The sequence below is a fragment of the Saccostrea echinata genome, unplaced genomic scaffold (assembly GCF_033153115.1).
Source record: "Saccostrea echinata isolate AGI-Se365-2 ecotype Australia unplaced genomic scaffold, CSIRO_AGI_Sech_v1 ptg000022l, whole genome shotgun sequence".
NCBI lineage: Eukaryota > Metazoa > Mollusca > Bivalvia > Ostreida > Ostreidae > Saccostrea > Saccostrea echinata.
Window position 1 is genome coordinate 6,785,903 of NW_026889771.1, and position 16,598 is coordinate 6,802,500.

The following is a 16,598-nucleotide window of genomic DNA, read 5'->3' on the forward strand; positions in this document are numbered from 1 at the left end:
TAATATATATTCATTTTCTTTTTGTTGGAGAGGAAATCTAAGTTGGAATAACTTGTCCTGTATTGATACTGTTTAATAAGATATTTTAACAACAAAAAAATTACTGGAATAAGTGATGCATGTATCATCTATCTGTGTTAAATGAGCGACATCACCATATCGGTAAAGAGAATATGATTCACTCCGTTGTTATTAATCGGAGAATGCTTAGAAGTAGTAATTTTATTCAGCCATTTAGACTTTTTCTTTCTTAGCAAAAAATCGAGAAGTTTGTTTTTCCTTTACATATACACTGTTAGACAAGAATATTAAAGATCTATATACATGTATGGCATAAAATAATTCAACTTGTTGTTGAGTCATTTTACTTACAATTAAATAGGATCTTATTTTTTCTGTAATTTTGTTTTGTTTTTTTTTCTATTAAAAAACTGTTTTATAAAAAGTCCTCCTTTTATTTTTTCAACAAAGCTGCTACAAGTTGTTTCAAATCAATTATTAAATGCAACATAATATTATATGTGCAATCTAGAGAAAATATTTACGATATTATTCATTTCCGAGCCCCACATATCAAATACCACTAGACGAAATCCCGCGCAAGCGCAGGGAATTGAATTTACACCACTACCGACAGAAAATATATTGTAGTTTCTACTGACAGCCTACAGGCGTATAGAAGGAATACTTTGTTCAAAATCCCACAGGAAGTAAATGTACGTCTCCACCCCCACCCCACCGCCCTTTTTGTAAAATCTTGAAAATAACAATATTTAATTGACATTTATTGTGAAACCTGTTATACAATGTTGTGGATACTGTACTTCAGATGCTCTTATTTCATTTCCGCCAAGGATAAAGGGAGTGAATATGCACAATTTTATTGATAAATTGATTTTTGCCCGGGGGGGGGGGGGGGTTCACAAGTTCTTGGGTCTTGGTTTATAAATATGTATGCACCTTATTGATATGTAAAAAATGTACTTTACCTTTTTGACATATCAATAAGGTACCCGGTACATACATATTTATATACCAAGACCCAAGTACCTGTGTAAAAATTAGCTGTTTAACGCCCTATGAATAGGCCGAGTATTTGATACAAAAGACTGTATTCAGAAAAAAAAACTGAAATGTATTGATTAAAGCACAAAATTTCACAGCTTTAATTATATTTGAACAATACCTTATTCATTAATTTTCTCCTTTCATATAAGCAAGTTTATTACATTTTCAACAGTGAAATACTGTGATTTATTTATTGAATAAAAGTGATATTCCCTCACAGTGTGAAAGGATCCCAAAATGATATTCTCTCACAGTGTGAAAGGATATCAAAGTAAGTAAAAAATAATTTCTGGCCTGTCATAAGATAGAGATAGTAACTACGCATCTTGATAGAGCTAAAACTGCAAATTTCTTCCCAAATATGTTGCTAAAATCCATGCTATGTAATGTTTTCAATCACACAACTGCTAAGCTATGACGTCTCAACCGCTCAACTATGACGTCAAGCCTTTTGCTGTGTTATGAAAAGACAGAGGCAAAGGAAAAAATCAAAGAAAATGTAATAAACAGAAAATTCAATGTTTTGTAGATGAATATGGAATTTATTTCACTCGTGAGACAGGATTTTTTTTATATTTTCACTCGTGCTTCGCACTCGTGAAAATATCAAAAAATCCTGTCCCACTCGTGAAATAAATTCCATATTCATCTACAAAACATTGAATATCCTCTATTTATTACGAAGTACAAATTGTACTTCGGGTTCGTTGCCACGATGCTCTCAGTAAGGAAAATACAAATTTTACCGATAAATTTACATATTTTACCGATAGATTAATTATAGAAAAACCTACTACATATATGTAATAGTCTTTCGATATATAAATATATTCACAACTTATAGTGTTATCAATGATTTACCATTATTTCAATGACCATTCACACAAAAGCTATTTTTACGTTCATGCAGCTACAATCGCCTCGTTTTTCTTTTTAACATCGGGCTCAATGCTATATGATGTTCTAGAAGCTTCCGTCAATATTAAGATTGGCGAATGACGAAAATAATTTGCACATTTCCCTTTTTAATCGGATATCACAACTTATTTCTTTTACATCTTTAAATCCAGTTTTGATTGAATAATAAAGTGATGACGTTTTATGAAATAAATAAACGATTGCTTGTTGTCAGTTTCATTAAAAACTGCCAGTAACTTAGATCCGCCAACCGGAAACGCCACCGTACTCACGTTTTTGCTATTTCATGGCTGTTTATAGAAAATAAAAGTAGACTTTTTATTTAATGTGCGACACTTACTATGCGAGTGAAATCTGAATATAGTTTACGGACATCATCTTGTATATAGGGTATTGTCAGAGGAGTAAGTACGAACTCTGGTGCACCTGTTTCGGAGTTTGTTTGCAAAACTTATTAATTTATAAGTATAGATGAATCACGACATTTTTTCACTAGGGACGGCAAGTTCAAGAAACAGGGAAACCTTATCATATAAAATTGTAAATAAAAATGACGAAAAGTGATATATTCAATCCAAATTTGAGATTTCACTTAGATTCAATTATTGTTAGTAAATCACTAATGCTGATCAGGAAGGAATCCATTGTTCTGATCAAATCCACAAAAAGGATCAGGAAGAAAAAAAAGAGTTTTAAAAAATTTCGCATTTATGTTGAATAATAGTTTTCTTCCTTATTATTTTAATTATCTATTTTAAATAAAATTTTAAGCAGCCATACATCTTTTAATGCTCAACACATGTACAGGCAGTAATTTTCCGATAATTTCAACCTTTGATAATAAAAAAATAAATGTTACGTAAGGTTTAATTTTACCAACAGAACGATTTTGTAAGCAGCGTATCAAACTAAAAACAAAGCACAGTTATAGTCTCTAATCTTTATTGTCAACATCAATGTTTTTTCTGTCAAATAACAATCAAGTTTTGTACTTAATTTTTGTTGCATATACATATACGATTAAAGACACAACATTTTCAACATATCAGCATGACGCTCACTATAACACACATGACAACATGTACATGTATCTACTAGTTCTGGTACAAATTCCAAACAATCTGGAATATGTCAAAAAGAATGTCAACATAGTATTAATCCTTCTCACACATCTACGACTCTACAACTATACACGGATTTCATTTGAAGTAGGTTCTCCCCCTTTAATTACTTGCATAGTCATACACTGTGTATATAGTGGATTTCATTTTTTCTGAATAATGATAAGAATAAAACTGCAAGGAATCAGAAAATGCAATTTTATTATTAATTTTTTTTTATTAAACATTTTAAAATGCTACGGAACATATGACAGTACCTTTAAAAGGTAAAATAATGAATTATAAAACTTTTTTTTCATTTGGAAATGATTTGCGTGCTTCAATTTTATCTGCTGCCAATATATATAATAATAGTACCTGCGTCATTGTGACCAAACTTAGTTAGGGATATTGCATTTCCGTTGTAATGAACACCGTTCTAAGTCTATTAAACTAAGACAATAATCGATACTGCTACAAATTGTTCATTATTGTCTTAAACGCGTATCAAAGAAGCATTGATCGAGAATTTATAGGTGAAACAAGTTCCTTAATGTCGACTAAAAAAAGACAAAAACGACTTATAAATAGGCTTACAATTTGATATTGGAGCTCTAAAAACTTATTTATTTTTTCCCCACATCATTAGCACTCTATTGTTGTATCAGCACCAAAAATATTCACTTAAATCTCTTAAAACACACACCATCACTACACTGCTAACAAAATCACAATGTCTATCCTCATTTAAACAAATATCACGTTAAATTCTACCACACTGAAGGTTTCATTGTGCATTTTTCGTAATACAATGATTGTTGCGATTGTCGCCATTTTTAGAGATCATTGAAATATTCAAGAAAAAGAAACAAACAAAAAAATCTAAAAAGTACAATTTTACTATAAACATTCTAAAAACAAACACGAGACTGCAGGTCATTCTTCGTTTTGCAGTATGCACATGGAATGGAGTATTTACGCAGTTCTAGCACCTTGTTCGTGACGGCCTCACAGAGGATTCTGGCAGGCTTGTCCTTCATACCGAGATGAAGCACCAGCTGATCAGTTGTCAAGAGAGGTAAGTATTTCCCGGATATTCTGCTTTCATGGAAAACCTGAAAAATAAATTTCATTCATTGAAAATTATTTTTAAGAAATTTTTCATGGTATGAATTAAAGTACCAGTAAAGTATCAGAACTTGGCGATTTTCAACCCAGCTTCAGAAGTTAGGGCAATCGTAAAATCATATGACGAGATACAGAGAACTCAACATATCAATATAAACTGTATGAAGATATCGGTAGTAAGTTTCGCATTGAGCATACTGCCATATTGGTTAATTACCTTAACGTAGGAGGAACAACCCTCCAGACTTCTCAAAAACTGTCCAACTCTTTCAACTGACCAATTTCGGATGTCCTTTGAACTGTTTTCAGCACAAAGACAAGAGGATCCATTAAGATTCGACACCTTTCCACTGCTGAGGTGTACGTGTTTTGAATCTGACAGAAGGTGTCCGCTTCGCTCCGAGCCATACAGCTCTTGATGCAGACGATATGCATTGTTATTGAAGGGACTTTCAATATTGCACTTTGGAATGTCAAAAATGCTATTTGAATGAAGCTTTGGACGTTTGACGGATAAATCCAAAACTGACTCGGACGACACTGGTGGTCGTTTTACCGCTTTTTTTGATACAGCAGGACTCGTCGTGGAGCTATTTGTGGTATGGAATGGAGGTGCAATATTATGCGGTAATCGAGTCAAATCTAATACTGCCGGTGAAGCGACTTTTGGTGACGTCACTGACTTTGATTTGATCGTCTGCGGACGTGCCGCAGCTGCGAATGATTCAAGATGATGACTGTGTTCTGTGAAGGCGGGAAACATATACGGATGTACGTATCCTGGATGAAAAGGGATTTCTGGAGATCTGAAGTAGTGGTCATAGAACGCTGGACTTGGTAGCCTACAGTGGAAAGACAAAACAATACTCAAGTACTCTTCCAACTAATCAAAATGTTTAAGATTCTTATAAATCAAGAATTTTCTCTTTTTTTCTTTTCAAGATTATATTAAACTGAATATGCAAACAACAGTAATTTACTTCCTGGATAATGGAAAAACAAGAGAAATTTTGTCAACTTACAAGGAATACGTTGCAGCAAGGGTTTTCATATACTCGTTATAATGGTCGGTATGACTGGACTGTGGTGAACGTACCCCATTCCGGGGACTGCCAGTTCTCTGAAGAATATGGTCTTTTCGTGAGAGAGGTGAATTAGTTCTGTTAGGTGACGTAGAATTCGGCGATCTGCTGAAAACATTATAATCTGTGGGACTGTGTTCTGAGAGGGTGATTTTAGATGATGGGGTGGTGCTAGGAATAGAAATTGCTGGTATAGCTTTTTTCGTTGATTCAAATGCAGGAGATTTGTTTGTCATAGTTTGGCTTGATGATATGATGCTATCAATACTAAACGTGTTAGATAGCTTATACTGATTTCTATTTTCGTCAATTTTCTCCGTATGGGTAACTGACAAGCTTTTTGTGTGATCTGGACCTGAAACGGAAGTAGATTCCTTTTCCTTCGTGACACGGGATTCCGGATGTGTTTTATTCTCTGGGCTGTTTTTTGCTGGAGCTTCATCTTTTCCTGGAGTACTTGAAACCCCTGTATCTCTCTCAAATATTTCCAGATACTTTTGTTTTGCTTCCTTTTTCATGAAGTAGGGCGAACGCTTCACTTGATTATGTTTACGAGGAGATTTCTCCCGATTTGCACCTATTTTCTTCCCGCCATTTTCTGCATCCTTTGTTTCAGATGTTATACTAGGAATGTTAACATTTCCTAACTTTCCTCCTGTAAAATGATAATTAGAAGCATGAATTCTGTATTTTCATTTAGTAATTATTTAAATACGAGGGTTGATCCAGAAGTTCGTGGAATTCCTTTATATTTTATTTATTTTTTAATGAAAGTGATTTAAAATTACAGGTGAAAATTTATAAGCTTGTTGAATTTTCTTAATAAAAAAAATATTTTAAAAATTCATGATTTTTTACACAATAAATTTTTCATTAACTGTGTGGCATTTAACATTCATAACCAATCGGTTAATTCAAAATATTTAAAAAATATTTGTCAAATGCATTTTTCGTGTATAAATCGTTTCAAAGAAAGTAATTTTAGATATTTCAATCGAGGTTTTCACAATTTGATAAACGGAACCAATAGAAAAGAAATCGCTGATTGGATGCCTAGTAATTATTTATCCATTCCTAATTCATAATCCGAGAATATGATCACCCACTTTGTCTGAAAATAATTTAGGGAAAAAGGTAATAAGAAGCATTTTGTGGAGTAGCAAATAGTTCGATCGCTTAAGCAATTTATCGTGTGATCGGGGTTTACCAAGGTCGTTCGGTCTTTAAAGCTCGATTTATTTCTTCCGTGCGTTTCAACCATCAGCTCAATAAATCAATAGAGCAACAAAAGCATGGTTATAAGAAATTTTACAATCTCTGCTGAGCGAACACAATGCCGTACCGTGCACTACTACTAAATACGCAGGTGATCACCTCTCCATTATGATTTAAAAAAAAAAAAAAAACAAAATTAAAATAAATTTTGACTTCAGAAAAAAAAAGCCTATTAAAATAAAAAGTTTTTTGGGGAAAAAAATAAAAACAAATTTAAAAACAAATACACGACCTCAGACTCTCTCCTTTGAAAATGATGAAGCGTGATAGTGCAATTTTGGAAACAGGCATGCCACAAAGTACGCGGCCCGATATAGAAGGCACGCAACAATGAAAGCACGTGGGGTTTCCAATATCAGTGGCGAGCACGTGTGTCGGAACGTCCCACATTGTCAATGATATTATCTGTTAATCGGCGCTCTTTCATATTTGACAAGCCCTAGTAAATACCTCTCTTTTTCGCTTATATTAAATTTCAAATAAATCGTGATTAAAGCAGAACGCTCTCTTTTAATACCTTTTTCTGTTGTATTGTTTTCGCCGTCGGGAACATCGTCGTCAGTTTTATCCGATTTTCTTTTTTCTTTGCTCTCTCGTAGTTGATTAATTATGCTTCCAAGTCTCGACTCTCGAGGACAACTACAACAAAGCCATCAATATTATACATCAGGTGTATATATATTAAAGAATATTTTATTTATGCCAGCAATAAAATGTGTCTAAATCGCAAGTATTCCGAACATCATTTATCGCATAGAAAATGCGCAATAAAAATGATACACTAAAATTAGGTTAGGAACAAAGCGTGTAGTCGAGTCATTTTACGTCGCTTTTTAAATCACCTTAAATAAATTTACATTACAGACATAAACTAATGTCCCTATTTAGCTACGAGGAAACATAAGCTTTGAACAATTTTGAAAGTCTAAAATATTACGTTAAATGTTATTTGCATTCTGCTATAAAAAGTGTCATACGAGGAAAGAAGTATTGCCTGTCGCACTTGAGTGTACCAAAATGGGGTAAACAATTAGGCGATAAAACGCGTGTGCATGCCTGTCGACTCAAGCATTCACCATCTTTTTATCATTATGAACGTGATATATGTCAAACCCATTTCAGAAATGTACGTTTCAGTAATCTTTGTAATCCAATCCCAAAGGACATTCGAGGAAATTTAATTCTACGAGGCCTAAAATTCTTTCGTCGTTACATGTTTTTGGTTGAAAGTATTTCCTTATTTTCCGTAAAATGTCAATATTCGTCGAATCCATTTCCTAAAATTAGACATGTATGTTGTTTTAAAATTTCTGTGTATACCTAAATCTACTCAAGCTATTTTCTTTTGTCCCTTCGAACTTGGTGTTGATATCTTTAAAATATGATTAAAGCAATTTGAGAAGTTTAAAAGTCAGTCCTATATGACGTCTTTCATCCTACTCAAAAGCAATGTAGCTATCTTCAACAGATAATATAATTGTTTATACCTAATTCTGTCATTTGCTGAAACACTGTTGTCGTTTTTGTCGCTTGGTCCTAAGCTGTCGTCTGCCTGTTTCCCGTAGCTTTCTCCCCTGTCGCCATCTTCTGACGCAAGTTTCTCGCCTTCAGTATATTTAGCAAATTCGGGGGTCGATACTGACAATTTACGCTTTCTTTTTCTAATTTTCTCCGTCATAACACTTTTGGGATGTTTTATGTCCGGACCTTTCGTCTTATTTTTTTTAGCGATCCTTCTTTTCTTTATCTTCAGGACAGGAATGGCCGAGATTTGTTTCGCCTTTTCCGTCGAAAAGCATTTGGTTTCATCAGAAACATCATTATCTCTTGGTTTGTTATCACTTGAACACGTTTCGCTTTTGCTCTCGTTTTTTCCACCATTGATTTTAGCTGAAATGTGGTTACAATCAAAACTTTGCGCTTTCCGCTCCGAGTCATTCCCTTCTTTCTGTAGAGTTTTATCGGGGTTTGATGGAGTTATTTTCTGAGTGACTTCATCTGAGACGACGGACTTTGATTTTGCTTGGTCCACGTCTTCTGTTTTTAATTTGGCTACGGCTTTAATAGCGTCGCATTCTGAGATTATGTTCGATGTTTCTTCGTCAAACCCGCATTTGTCGAAATCGTAATCGACTGGCTCAGTCGTGTCACTTCCGCCTTCCCAGCTCTCCTCTGTTTTGTTGTCGTCTATCGCCGACTGGACGGTTTCGTTTTTCAGATCGTCTGTATCTTTGCAACTTTTATTTTCTATTTGAACATTTTCTTTATTTTCCACCTCAGTAAATGTTCCTTCAGTGTCATTTTTCATTTCGTTATTTCCCACCTTTTCGTCACTGGGTTTCTTCTTGTCTAAATTCAACTTTGATTTTTTCTTTGGTATCTGTGTTTGAAGAAAGATACAAGAACTACTGATTAATATTTCTATTCTTCTTAGCAGTCCTAAACTTAATCATTACTTAATTGAGTCAATATGGGTTGAAGAAAATTGCAACATCGTATACAGGGGTAATACAATAATTAAAAATTAACAATATACGTCAAAGCATTTTCCAATATCCTTAGTTGCCATGACAGCCAATTTTGACATTTCCGCAGTGACAGATGAGATATAAGGATGATCAGATCAACAAAAGTGGATATTTACGGAAAGTTGCTTATATCATTTACCGTGCTATAATTACACTTAATTATTTCATTATGCAAAACAAGTTTAAAGTACAACATTTCTTTGCTTATAATGTTTTTTCTTCTTTTAACATGTCTTATCTAAAAGTGACGTGTATATTTTAATGCATGGCCTGCGACGTGTAGATAATTTAATATTGAAATGCAAGCCCGCGTCTGCCGAAACTATTAGCATAAAACTTGAACCACAACTATCGACGACAGATGTGAAACTGGTAAAAATCTCGTTTTATTTCACATCCGGTGTTTCTCTTCGGTCTATGAAACATAACTGCACACGTGTTTATTTTATTTTCCCCCTCCATTTTCAACTTAAGAAACATCAGTTTTGCCATCTTATATTTTGAAGCTTTTTCCTCTCATGAGCTATTGGTGTTAATATGAAAGATGTTGAATTGGTATTTTGTTTTCATTTTTCGATTCTGTTTTACATTAGGTACGTCGCTCTGGCCTCCGATAATCTTGTGGTCTCGCTGCTCGCATTGATTATTATCTCGTCGTCTCAGTTCGTGTCGCGCGTCATTTCATATCCTTTAAGTCAATTGGTTTTTTTATCGAATGTGTATAGTTTTGTCGAGGCAAATTCACGAAAAAAGTCATTTCTCTGTTTAGCGATCTCTTCAAACAAAGCTTCGATCCGGGTTTAAATAAAATACGATTTGTGTCTATTTTTAAATTATTTATAACAACTCTATCTTGAAGCTGTTACGAATCGGTTCTATTCACACAATTAAACCCACAAGCTTCAATTACCGGTTCTCGTACACAATCTTACGAAATATAATCATTTGCGACGGCGAAAAATTAGAAGAATTCGGTGGTTTAAATTAGATCGTCACGTATTTATTTGCGTGTGATAAATCATCGTATATAAATTTCATCCCTAGCGGAGAATTTAAACAGGTAAATGAGACTCGAAAGCCAAATTTAAATCTATCATTTTCTTTCAAATCAATATTGCCGCCGGTCTGAAGAGAAAAGCGCGCGACACCTTTTTTTCGCGCCAGGAATAAAAAAAAAACCGCGTTGGTGTTACACGTCTATCCGTCTGCTACCATAATTTGTCCTCGCTCGCCTTCCGGTTTATTATGAGAGCGTAACACTGTAGCTTTTGTTCAAAGTATACAATAATAAAAATAAAACAACACTTCTTTCAGAGGATGCACCCAATAATTTACAGAATTTTAGAAAGAAATCCATCAATTCCGTAAGCGTTTCTCGCTTGACTCATTTCTAAAAAGGCCATGCTTGCCTTGTTCATGTTCTCGTCATCATCGCTCACGATGTTTGAACAAAATAAACAAGTCTAGGTCTTTTAATCTGCAGCGAAACCAGACGGAAAAATACAGAAAAGCTTTTTCAGCACAAAAAGTACATCTCTCGGAAGACTAATGATTTCAGCCTTTTTCATTGGATGACGTCGTAATTCATTTACCATTAAAAATAGTATTACTTATTGTGTTTAAGTCATTTAATGTCTTCCAAGCGATAATATGTCGCGATTGAAGACCAGAAAACGGCGCAATCCTAACAATGAAAAGCGACTTAGTTTCCACTAGAGGCGCAATCGATCGCTCGATATATTACAAGCGACCCCTGTAAACGGATTTACATTCAAACTGTGTAACATTAAGCCTCATAGAGGTGGGGAAAATTAAATAATAATTTATGTAGATAAACATATGCTATATAGTACGTCATGAAGACCCTGAACACATCTATAATTAAACAGTTTTTATTCCGTGAAAGGCAAATGTTCTTTGTCGTAAGGTCTTTTTTCTAACAAATTAAGGATGTTCTCGCTTTTTTTTCTTTGTGAACGTTTATTGGTTTATATATAATGAATAACATTATACAATTTTAAAACTTTATAAATCTTTTGTCTCTCTTTAAGCTATTTTAGTTTATCGTCATGTCGACTTAGGGTCTTTTTTTATCAATGTGCAATGCCTTTATAGCGTGTCGCGATATCTAATCGAGTTCCGTTTTTGAAACGCGGTCAATACAAAAGAAATAGAACCCAATCTATCTGGATTATGGGGGAATATTACGTTATCAATCAACTCGATAAGACCTATCGTGCGTGTCGGGGATCAATTAGAAGGCATCGGAAAAAAGGTCTTCGTTCAACAACTCCCCTATAGACGAAGTCTACGACCAAAACAAAACCAAAAAAAAAAAAAAAAAAAAAAATCAAACATCCTAAAGTTCCACAGTTTTACCACAATTTTCACATTAAAAAGTAAATTATATACTACTTTTATTTTTTTTTATACCTTTTTCTTCCATAATTAAACGTACGAAAAGAGTACGAAATGAAATGATTTTATTGCCTATTTTACTTATACTTTGGGGAACAAGTTATGATAGAAATAGGTATGTTTCAAGTTTCGTCTCTGCGCCGTCAGACGAGAGAAATTCCGTAAACAAGCCATATTTTTTAATATGTGCTAGTGAGAAATCGTGTCTGATTTGTGAAGTAAAGTGCGTCATTCGATGGTTCGTATCTTCAAATAATTACGTACTATTCGATAGAGCGCCGTGATCCGAGTTTTCTAAGGTGGAAACAAAAGAAAACGAAGCTTCCACGATTCGATTGTACAATCAATTTCAGCATTCTTGGTCAGAGAGCGAAAACGGCGATATTCTGCCGCCGTCTTTCGTCGTTGCAAATATTTATTTATTAGGCACTTACATTTCCCAATGCACGTAGGCCTGTTCCGTGCAATAATTTTATAAATATCATCAATTACAAGCAAGTCGTGGTGAAATAATACGCACTGGCTTTACGAGAGCGGTAGAAAATTACACGATACGGAAGAAGGAGAATTTATAGAATTGGAATTCGGGATATAATTGGCTTCCACGATATTCTCTTCAATTCTAAGTCATTATTTTTTAAAGAGCATTTACTTCTAAGTGTCAAAATTATAAATAAAAGCTTCTTTTTATCATTATTATTATTATTAAAACTTGATTATAGAATATCTTTTTGTTTTGCATGTTTTCTTTCTCGTGACTAGCTAAGTACAATTGGTATGGGTGTTGTCTTGTTCTTGTCTCGAATCAATAAATTAAACAGCTTTTTTTCTATGAACGCCGGCATTACGAAAATCAAACAAACACGAATGTATACATATCATTACCATGAAAGCTAACATAACACCGTTTTCTCGTTTAAAGCTTTTCTTTTGTGAAATCGACATACCACAGGAAGTCGTTGTTGGTTTCTAAGCATCGCGTGAAAAAGCGTGACGTGTCGTATTCAATTTGGTGTTTTTACAGTCAAATTAAAATAGATAAAAAAAATTCCGTGTTCGTTACCGGAATAAAATAAAGTATAAAGTTTTACATTTTCATGACAAATTTCAATCCTAACAAGATTTTTTTCCTGTTGTGAAATTAGCGTTGCTTTTTTCCTGGCCGCTAGCCAAACACGAAGAGATAATAATCATGGATAAATCGATCGCTTAATCACAGATTTTGGAAATTTAATAAGGAATTATGAAAATCTTCTTTTCTTCATGTAAAAACTTGATTTTTAGTTTTCCGCTTTTATAGGCCGTCAGCATATCAGTATAAAATGTCAAAATATATAAAAACATATATTTCGTGCAAAAAGCAAAAAAATATGCGCCGCATTAATAATTTAATATAAGACGACAGCTGCATGAAGTGGCCCCAGAAGTCATATATATACTAGAGGTGCGTGTTGAACTTAATGAGTAATCTAAAACTTCGCGTGCATTTTCTGATATGACGCCTGAAACATGGGGACGGACCGTGGATAAATAAAAGATTAAATTCTCGCTCCATAATTGTGTTTCCGTTCTAAATGGATTCGATTATCGAAAATGTTCAGAGAGGTCTTGTAAAAACCGATTCGCTTTCTCCGTCAATATAAAAGCTCGCGTCCCCACGGTATTTTTTCGCCCAATTCGGTCAAAACAAGCGAACATTGAAAGATCGAAAAATTAATACTGGGGGTGATAAAAATTATAATAGAAGATTTGCCGATGTTTTTTCCCCTCTTTAAAAAAATAAAATTGGAATTAAATAGTTGTAAAATATAACAAAATATTTATGAATAAAGTTTATATATATATAAAAATGCATTACTTTAAAAATTGTGTTTGAAGTGCGAAATTTATATCCGTAAATTCTATCTTCCGCGTTCATATCTATTTCCGTAATACATCTTGTCGTCTTTCCGGCAGGCATTGGACGTCAACTAATGCTGGGCGGAAAACGGAATAAATTGTTCCGGGTGTGATTAAGATGATAAACAATCAATTGTTCAACTTGCAATTATGAAGTCGCAAATCATCGTGGTTTCCCTCTCGTTACAAAAACTCATCTTGTTTTTTTTTTTTTTTTAAGGGTAGAAACTCAAGAAATCATCTTCAAACAATTTTACTGTTAAAAAATACAATACCAATATTTTTCTTTTTAGAAAACGTACTTATGTGCAAGATTTTAATGAAGTATCAATTAATTCCATAAAATTTAAATATATATATAGAATGCATGTTGATTTCCTATGACTTGAAATAAAGAATGTGATCCAATTTTCACAGTAAAACTATTTACATGTATGTCACATTCAGTAGCCATAGTATTGACAATCACTTGAAAAGACTTCATATAATTGCTCCGACAATTCGCAGAAAAACTGAAAATTCGTTGACACAAGACTTCATTAGATACAGTAGAAGAGTTTATTTTGATAGCAGAAGATTTTTGTTATATGTGTATTTTTTCCACTGATTGTTATCTGCGTCATTTGAAAGTCTGGAAAAAAGAGCTTCGCGCGTGCAATTCTGCTGATATCGCTTTTCCGTCAGGACAACTTTTTAAGAGGGTAAGCCTTCGTCACGATTTGCAATTATTTGCAAATGTCGAGGCAAAGTGTATTTTCCCGCGCAATAGTTAAAAAATCAGTGTCAGTACTTTTTTTTTTTAATTTAAAGATTGTCTTTCTAAAAGTGTCTGAATTTAACGCTAGCAAAAGATATATAGCTTGTAGTCACGAGCTTGTACAGGAGCTAATCGCACTTAGTTTGAAATTTTCAATCTCAACATGAGTTACTTAGTTCTGTCCTCGGTGATTTCCTTTTTCATTTTTTTTTTTATATTTATTTTTTATTTTTAAAGCATAAAGTATACAGATGGTTATTGATAGTCGTAAATCTAGATCATCCTCGTGTCATAATAGCGAGACTCACACATCCATTAAGTATCGAATAGCTCCGAAGCGCATAGTTTCCAAACTGCGCATAGCGTATCCCCATGTTTAATTAATAGAATGTTTTTGTTTTGTAATATACGTAGTTCGATTTACGTCTATCAGCAAGAAAAGAATTCTACACAAAATACTACAGCAATGAAGATTGCCCAACGGCATAATGTCATCAATCTTTCGTCGGAGTGTAACGAAGAAAAATTATATGAAAATACATTTTGTTGCGGTTCTCGCAGTCGTGTTGCGCCATGTTGCATCTCGCTGCTGAAGTGGTGCAATTTTTTTTGCGAATAGTTTCATTTTCCATTCAAACTTACGTCTCCTTATACAAGTATGTACATAATCAAGTGTTATTAAATATCAAGAAGTGATAATTTGTGGACATTTTTTTGGCGTATATATGTAAATAAGTAAATTGTGATATATTGATTTTGTAAGATTCTTTGTCACGATCCTCAAGTATAAGTTCGCTTTCACCCTTTCTTCATAAGATCGTGTGTCTCGCCGCACGCTTCGATCTTCAGATCGATTGGAAATACGTAGGTACACAGAGAAATCGCTATCGGAAAAAATTAAATAAACTCTTCGTCCATCTGTCGTGTAATTTGCATTGTGATATAAATTGAGGGCTACAAGCTGCGAAATTTCACACGAACAGGAAAGCAAGAGAGAGAGAAAAAAAATCTCAGCCATAAATAAATATCGCCGTAAAAATTATAACTGCTACACGTTCTTGTCCTAAACGACTCGCACGTGCGTCTAGAATAATGCAAACACGTAGTTTATCTCGATAGGGCCTTTACACACAATCGATAAATAATATTTAAAATGAAAAAAGGATCGGCTTTCTTAAATAAACTATACTTCTTTTATTGGTGAAAACTAATAGCGTGACGAACTTACATTAAATCGCTTCTATGAAAATGTCGCCCGTTACGCCTTTTTGAAAATCTAGATCGATAAAAGAAAAAAGCTCAAAAAAAGGAAACCCGCCTGAGTAAAAATGTTTTAAAATGTTACAAAATCTTTTAATGATACAAAGGTGAGGCATTAAGAAAATTGCTGTGCGACTCTGAACTGTGCCGATTTTCGTAACAATAAAACAGCAACTATAAATGAAGGTTTTTGACACTTTTGTGTACTTATTACTGTAATTAAAGAATGACATGTGAACCCCACGCAATATCACCCCTGCTGGCCAGTCGGCCTCGAGATTAGCCGTACGCGCCATTGTAAATTTACACAATGAAAATGGGGGTAATAAATTTCAAACAGATAATGCCGTAGTATTTATCTATTTGTATAAGTTCTCGCATCCTGTTTTGAAATGCCTTTGATAAATACTGTAAATAAAAAGCGTGGCTTTTGCGCGCCACGACACATGTTTTTATCAAATTTCGTTTACACATGACATATCGCAAGAAACGGGCGGCCGCATTTAACACGTACACATCTATTTCTGCTTCGCCAAATCGTCAGACAAAGCATTAACAAAGTGAATATCACCGAATTTCATCAGTCCTCTCACACAAATATTGTACAATAACAAGTTACGATTTCCTGTACTCATGTGGTGTCATAATACAAAGACTAAGCATAAAAAGAAATTCTTTAATACATTGTGTAAACATCTCAATCAAAGAATTTCCGTCGACAAGCCTTTTTGTCCACTGATAAAAATGACTTAAAATCTTACCGATTCCCCGCTCTTTGTGTTGCCTGGCGTAATGGTCAAGATGTCTTTAGCCATTAATAATTTGATGCTTTTGCCATTGTGACGAATAGACCTTTTCCAGTCCTTTGCTGTTTCCCTCCCACTAACAAATTGGAATTCATTAGGAGTAAGCCATGTTCCTTGAAATGATATACATGGCCCTTTACTTCCTTGACAAAGTTTTGATAAAAATAATATTGCCTTGTTTGAGCCACATTCCACGTCCAAAATCACTTCACCATCTTGAGTTTTCGGAGTTACGACGTCTTCGGCTGTGACGGCCTTCATATCAATTTTTGCAATTACGGAAATATTCCCTGCATCTCGTGACTTTTTCTTGGGCGGTAATTCTCGTAATGACTGGTCACAATCGTCCATTTTAAGAG

The 16,598-nt window shown here is 34.1% G+C and overlaps 1 protein-coding gene across 3 annotated transcripts in view; it reads right to left on the minus strand.

Annotated features, from left to right (window-relative positions):
• Nucleotides 1–2,911: 2,911 nt before the first annotated feature.
• The window catches only part of LOC133190313 (uncharacterized), a 14,697-nt gene continuing 1,010 nt past the window's right edge, over nt 2,912–16,598 (minus strand). Inside the window, exons 1-6 of one of the 3 annotated variants that reach the window (XM_061325859.1) lie at nt 16,195–16,598; nt 8,059–8,951; nt 7,089–7,210; nt 5,237–5,948; nt 4,432–5,056; nt 2,912–4,201 (exon numbers count right to left, since the gene is read on the minus strand). The exon at nt 16,195–16,598 is cut by the window's right edge and continues 1,010 nt beyond it. In XM_061325859.1, coding sequence (XP_061181843.1) covers nt 3,998–4,201; nt 4,432–5,056; nt 5,237–5,948; nt 7,089–7,210; nt 8,059–8,951; nt 16,195–16,598 — 2,960 coding nt within the window. In that variant the 3' untranslated portion in view covers nt 2,912–3,997. Of the gene's footprint in view, nt 4,202–4,431; nt 5,057–5,236; nt 5,952–7,073; nt 7,211–8,058; nt 8,952–16,194 lie in introns of all 3 variants that reach the window. The other 2 variants (XM_061325858.1, XM_061325857.1) reach the window with 2 other exon arrangements.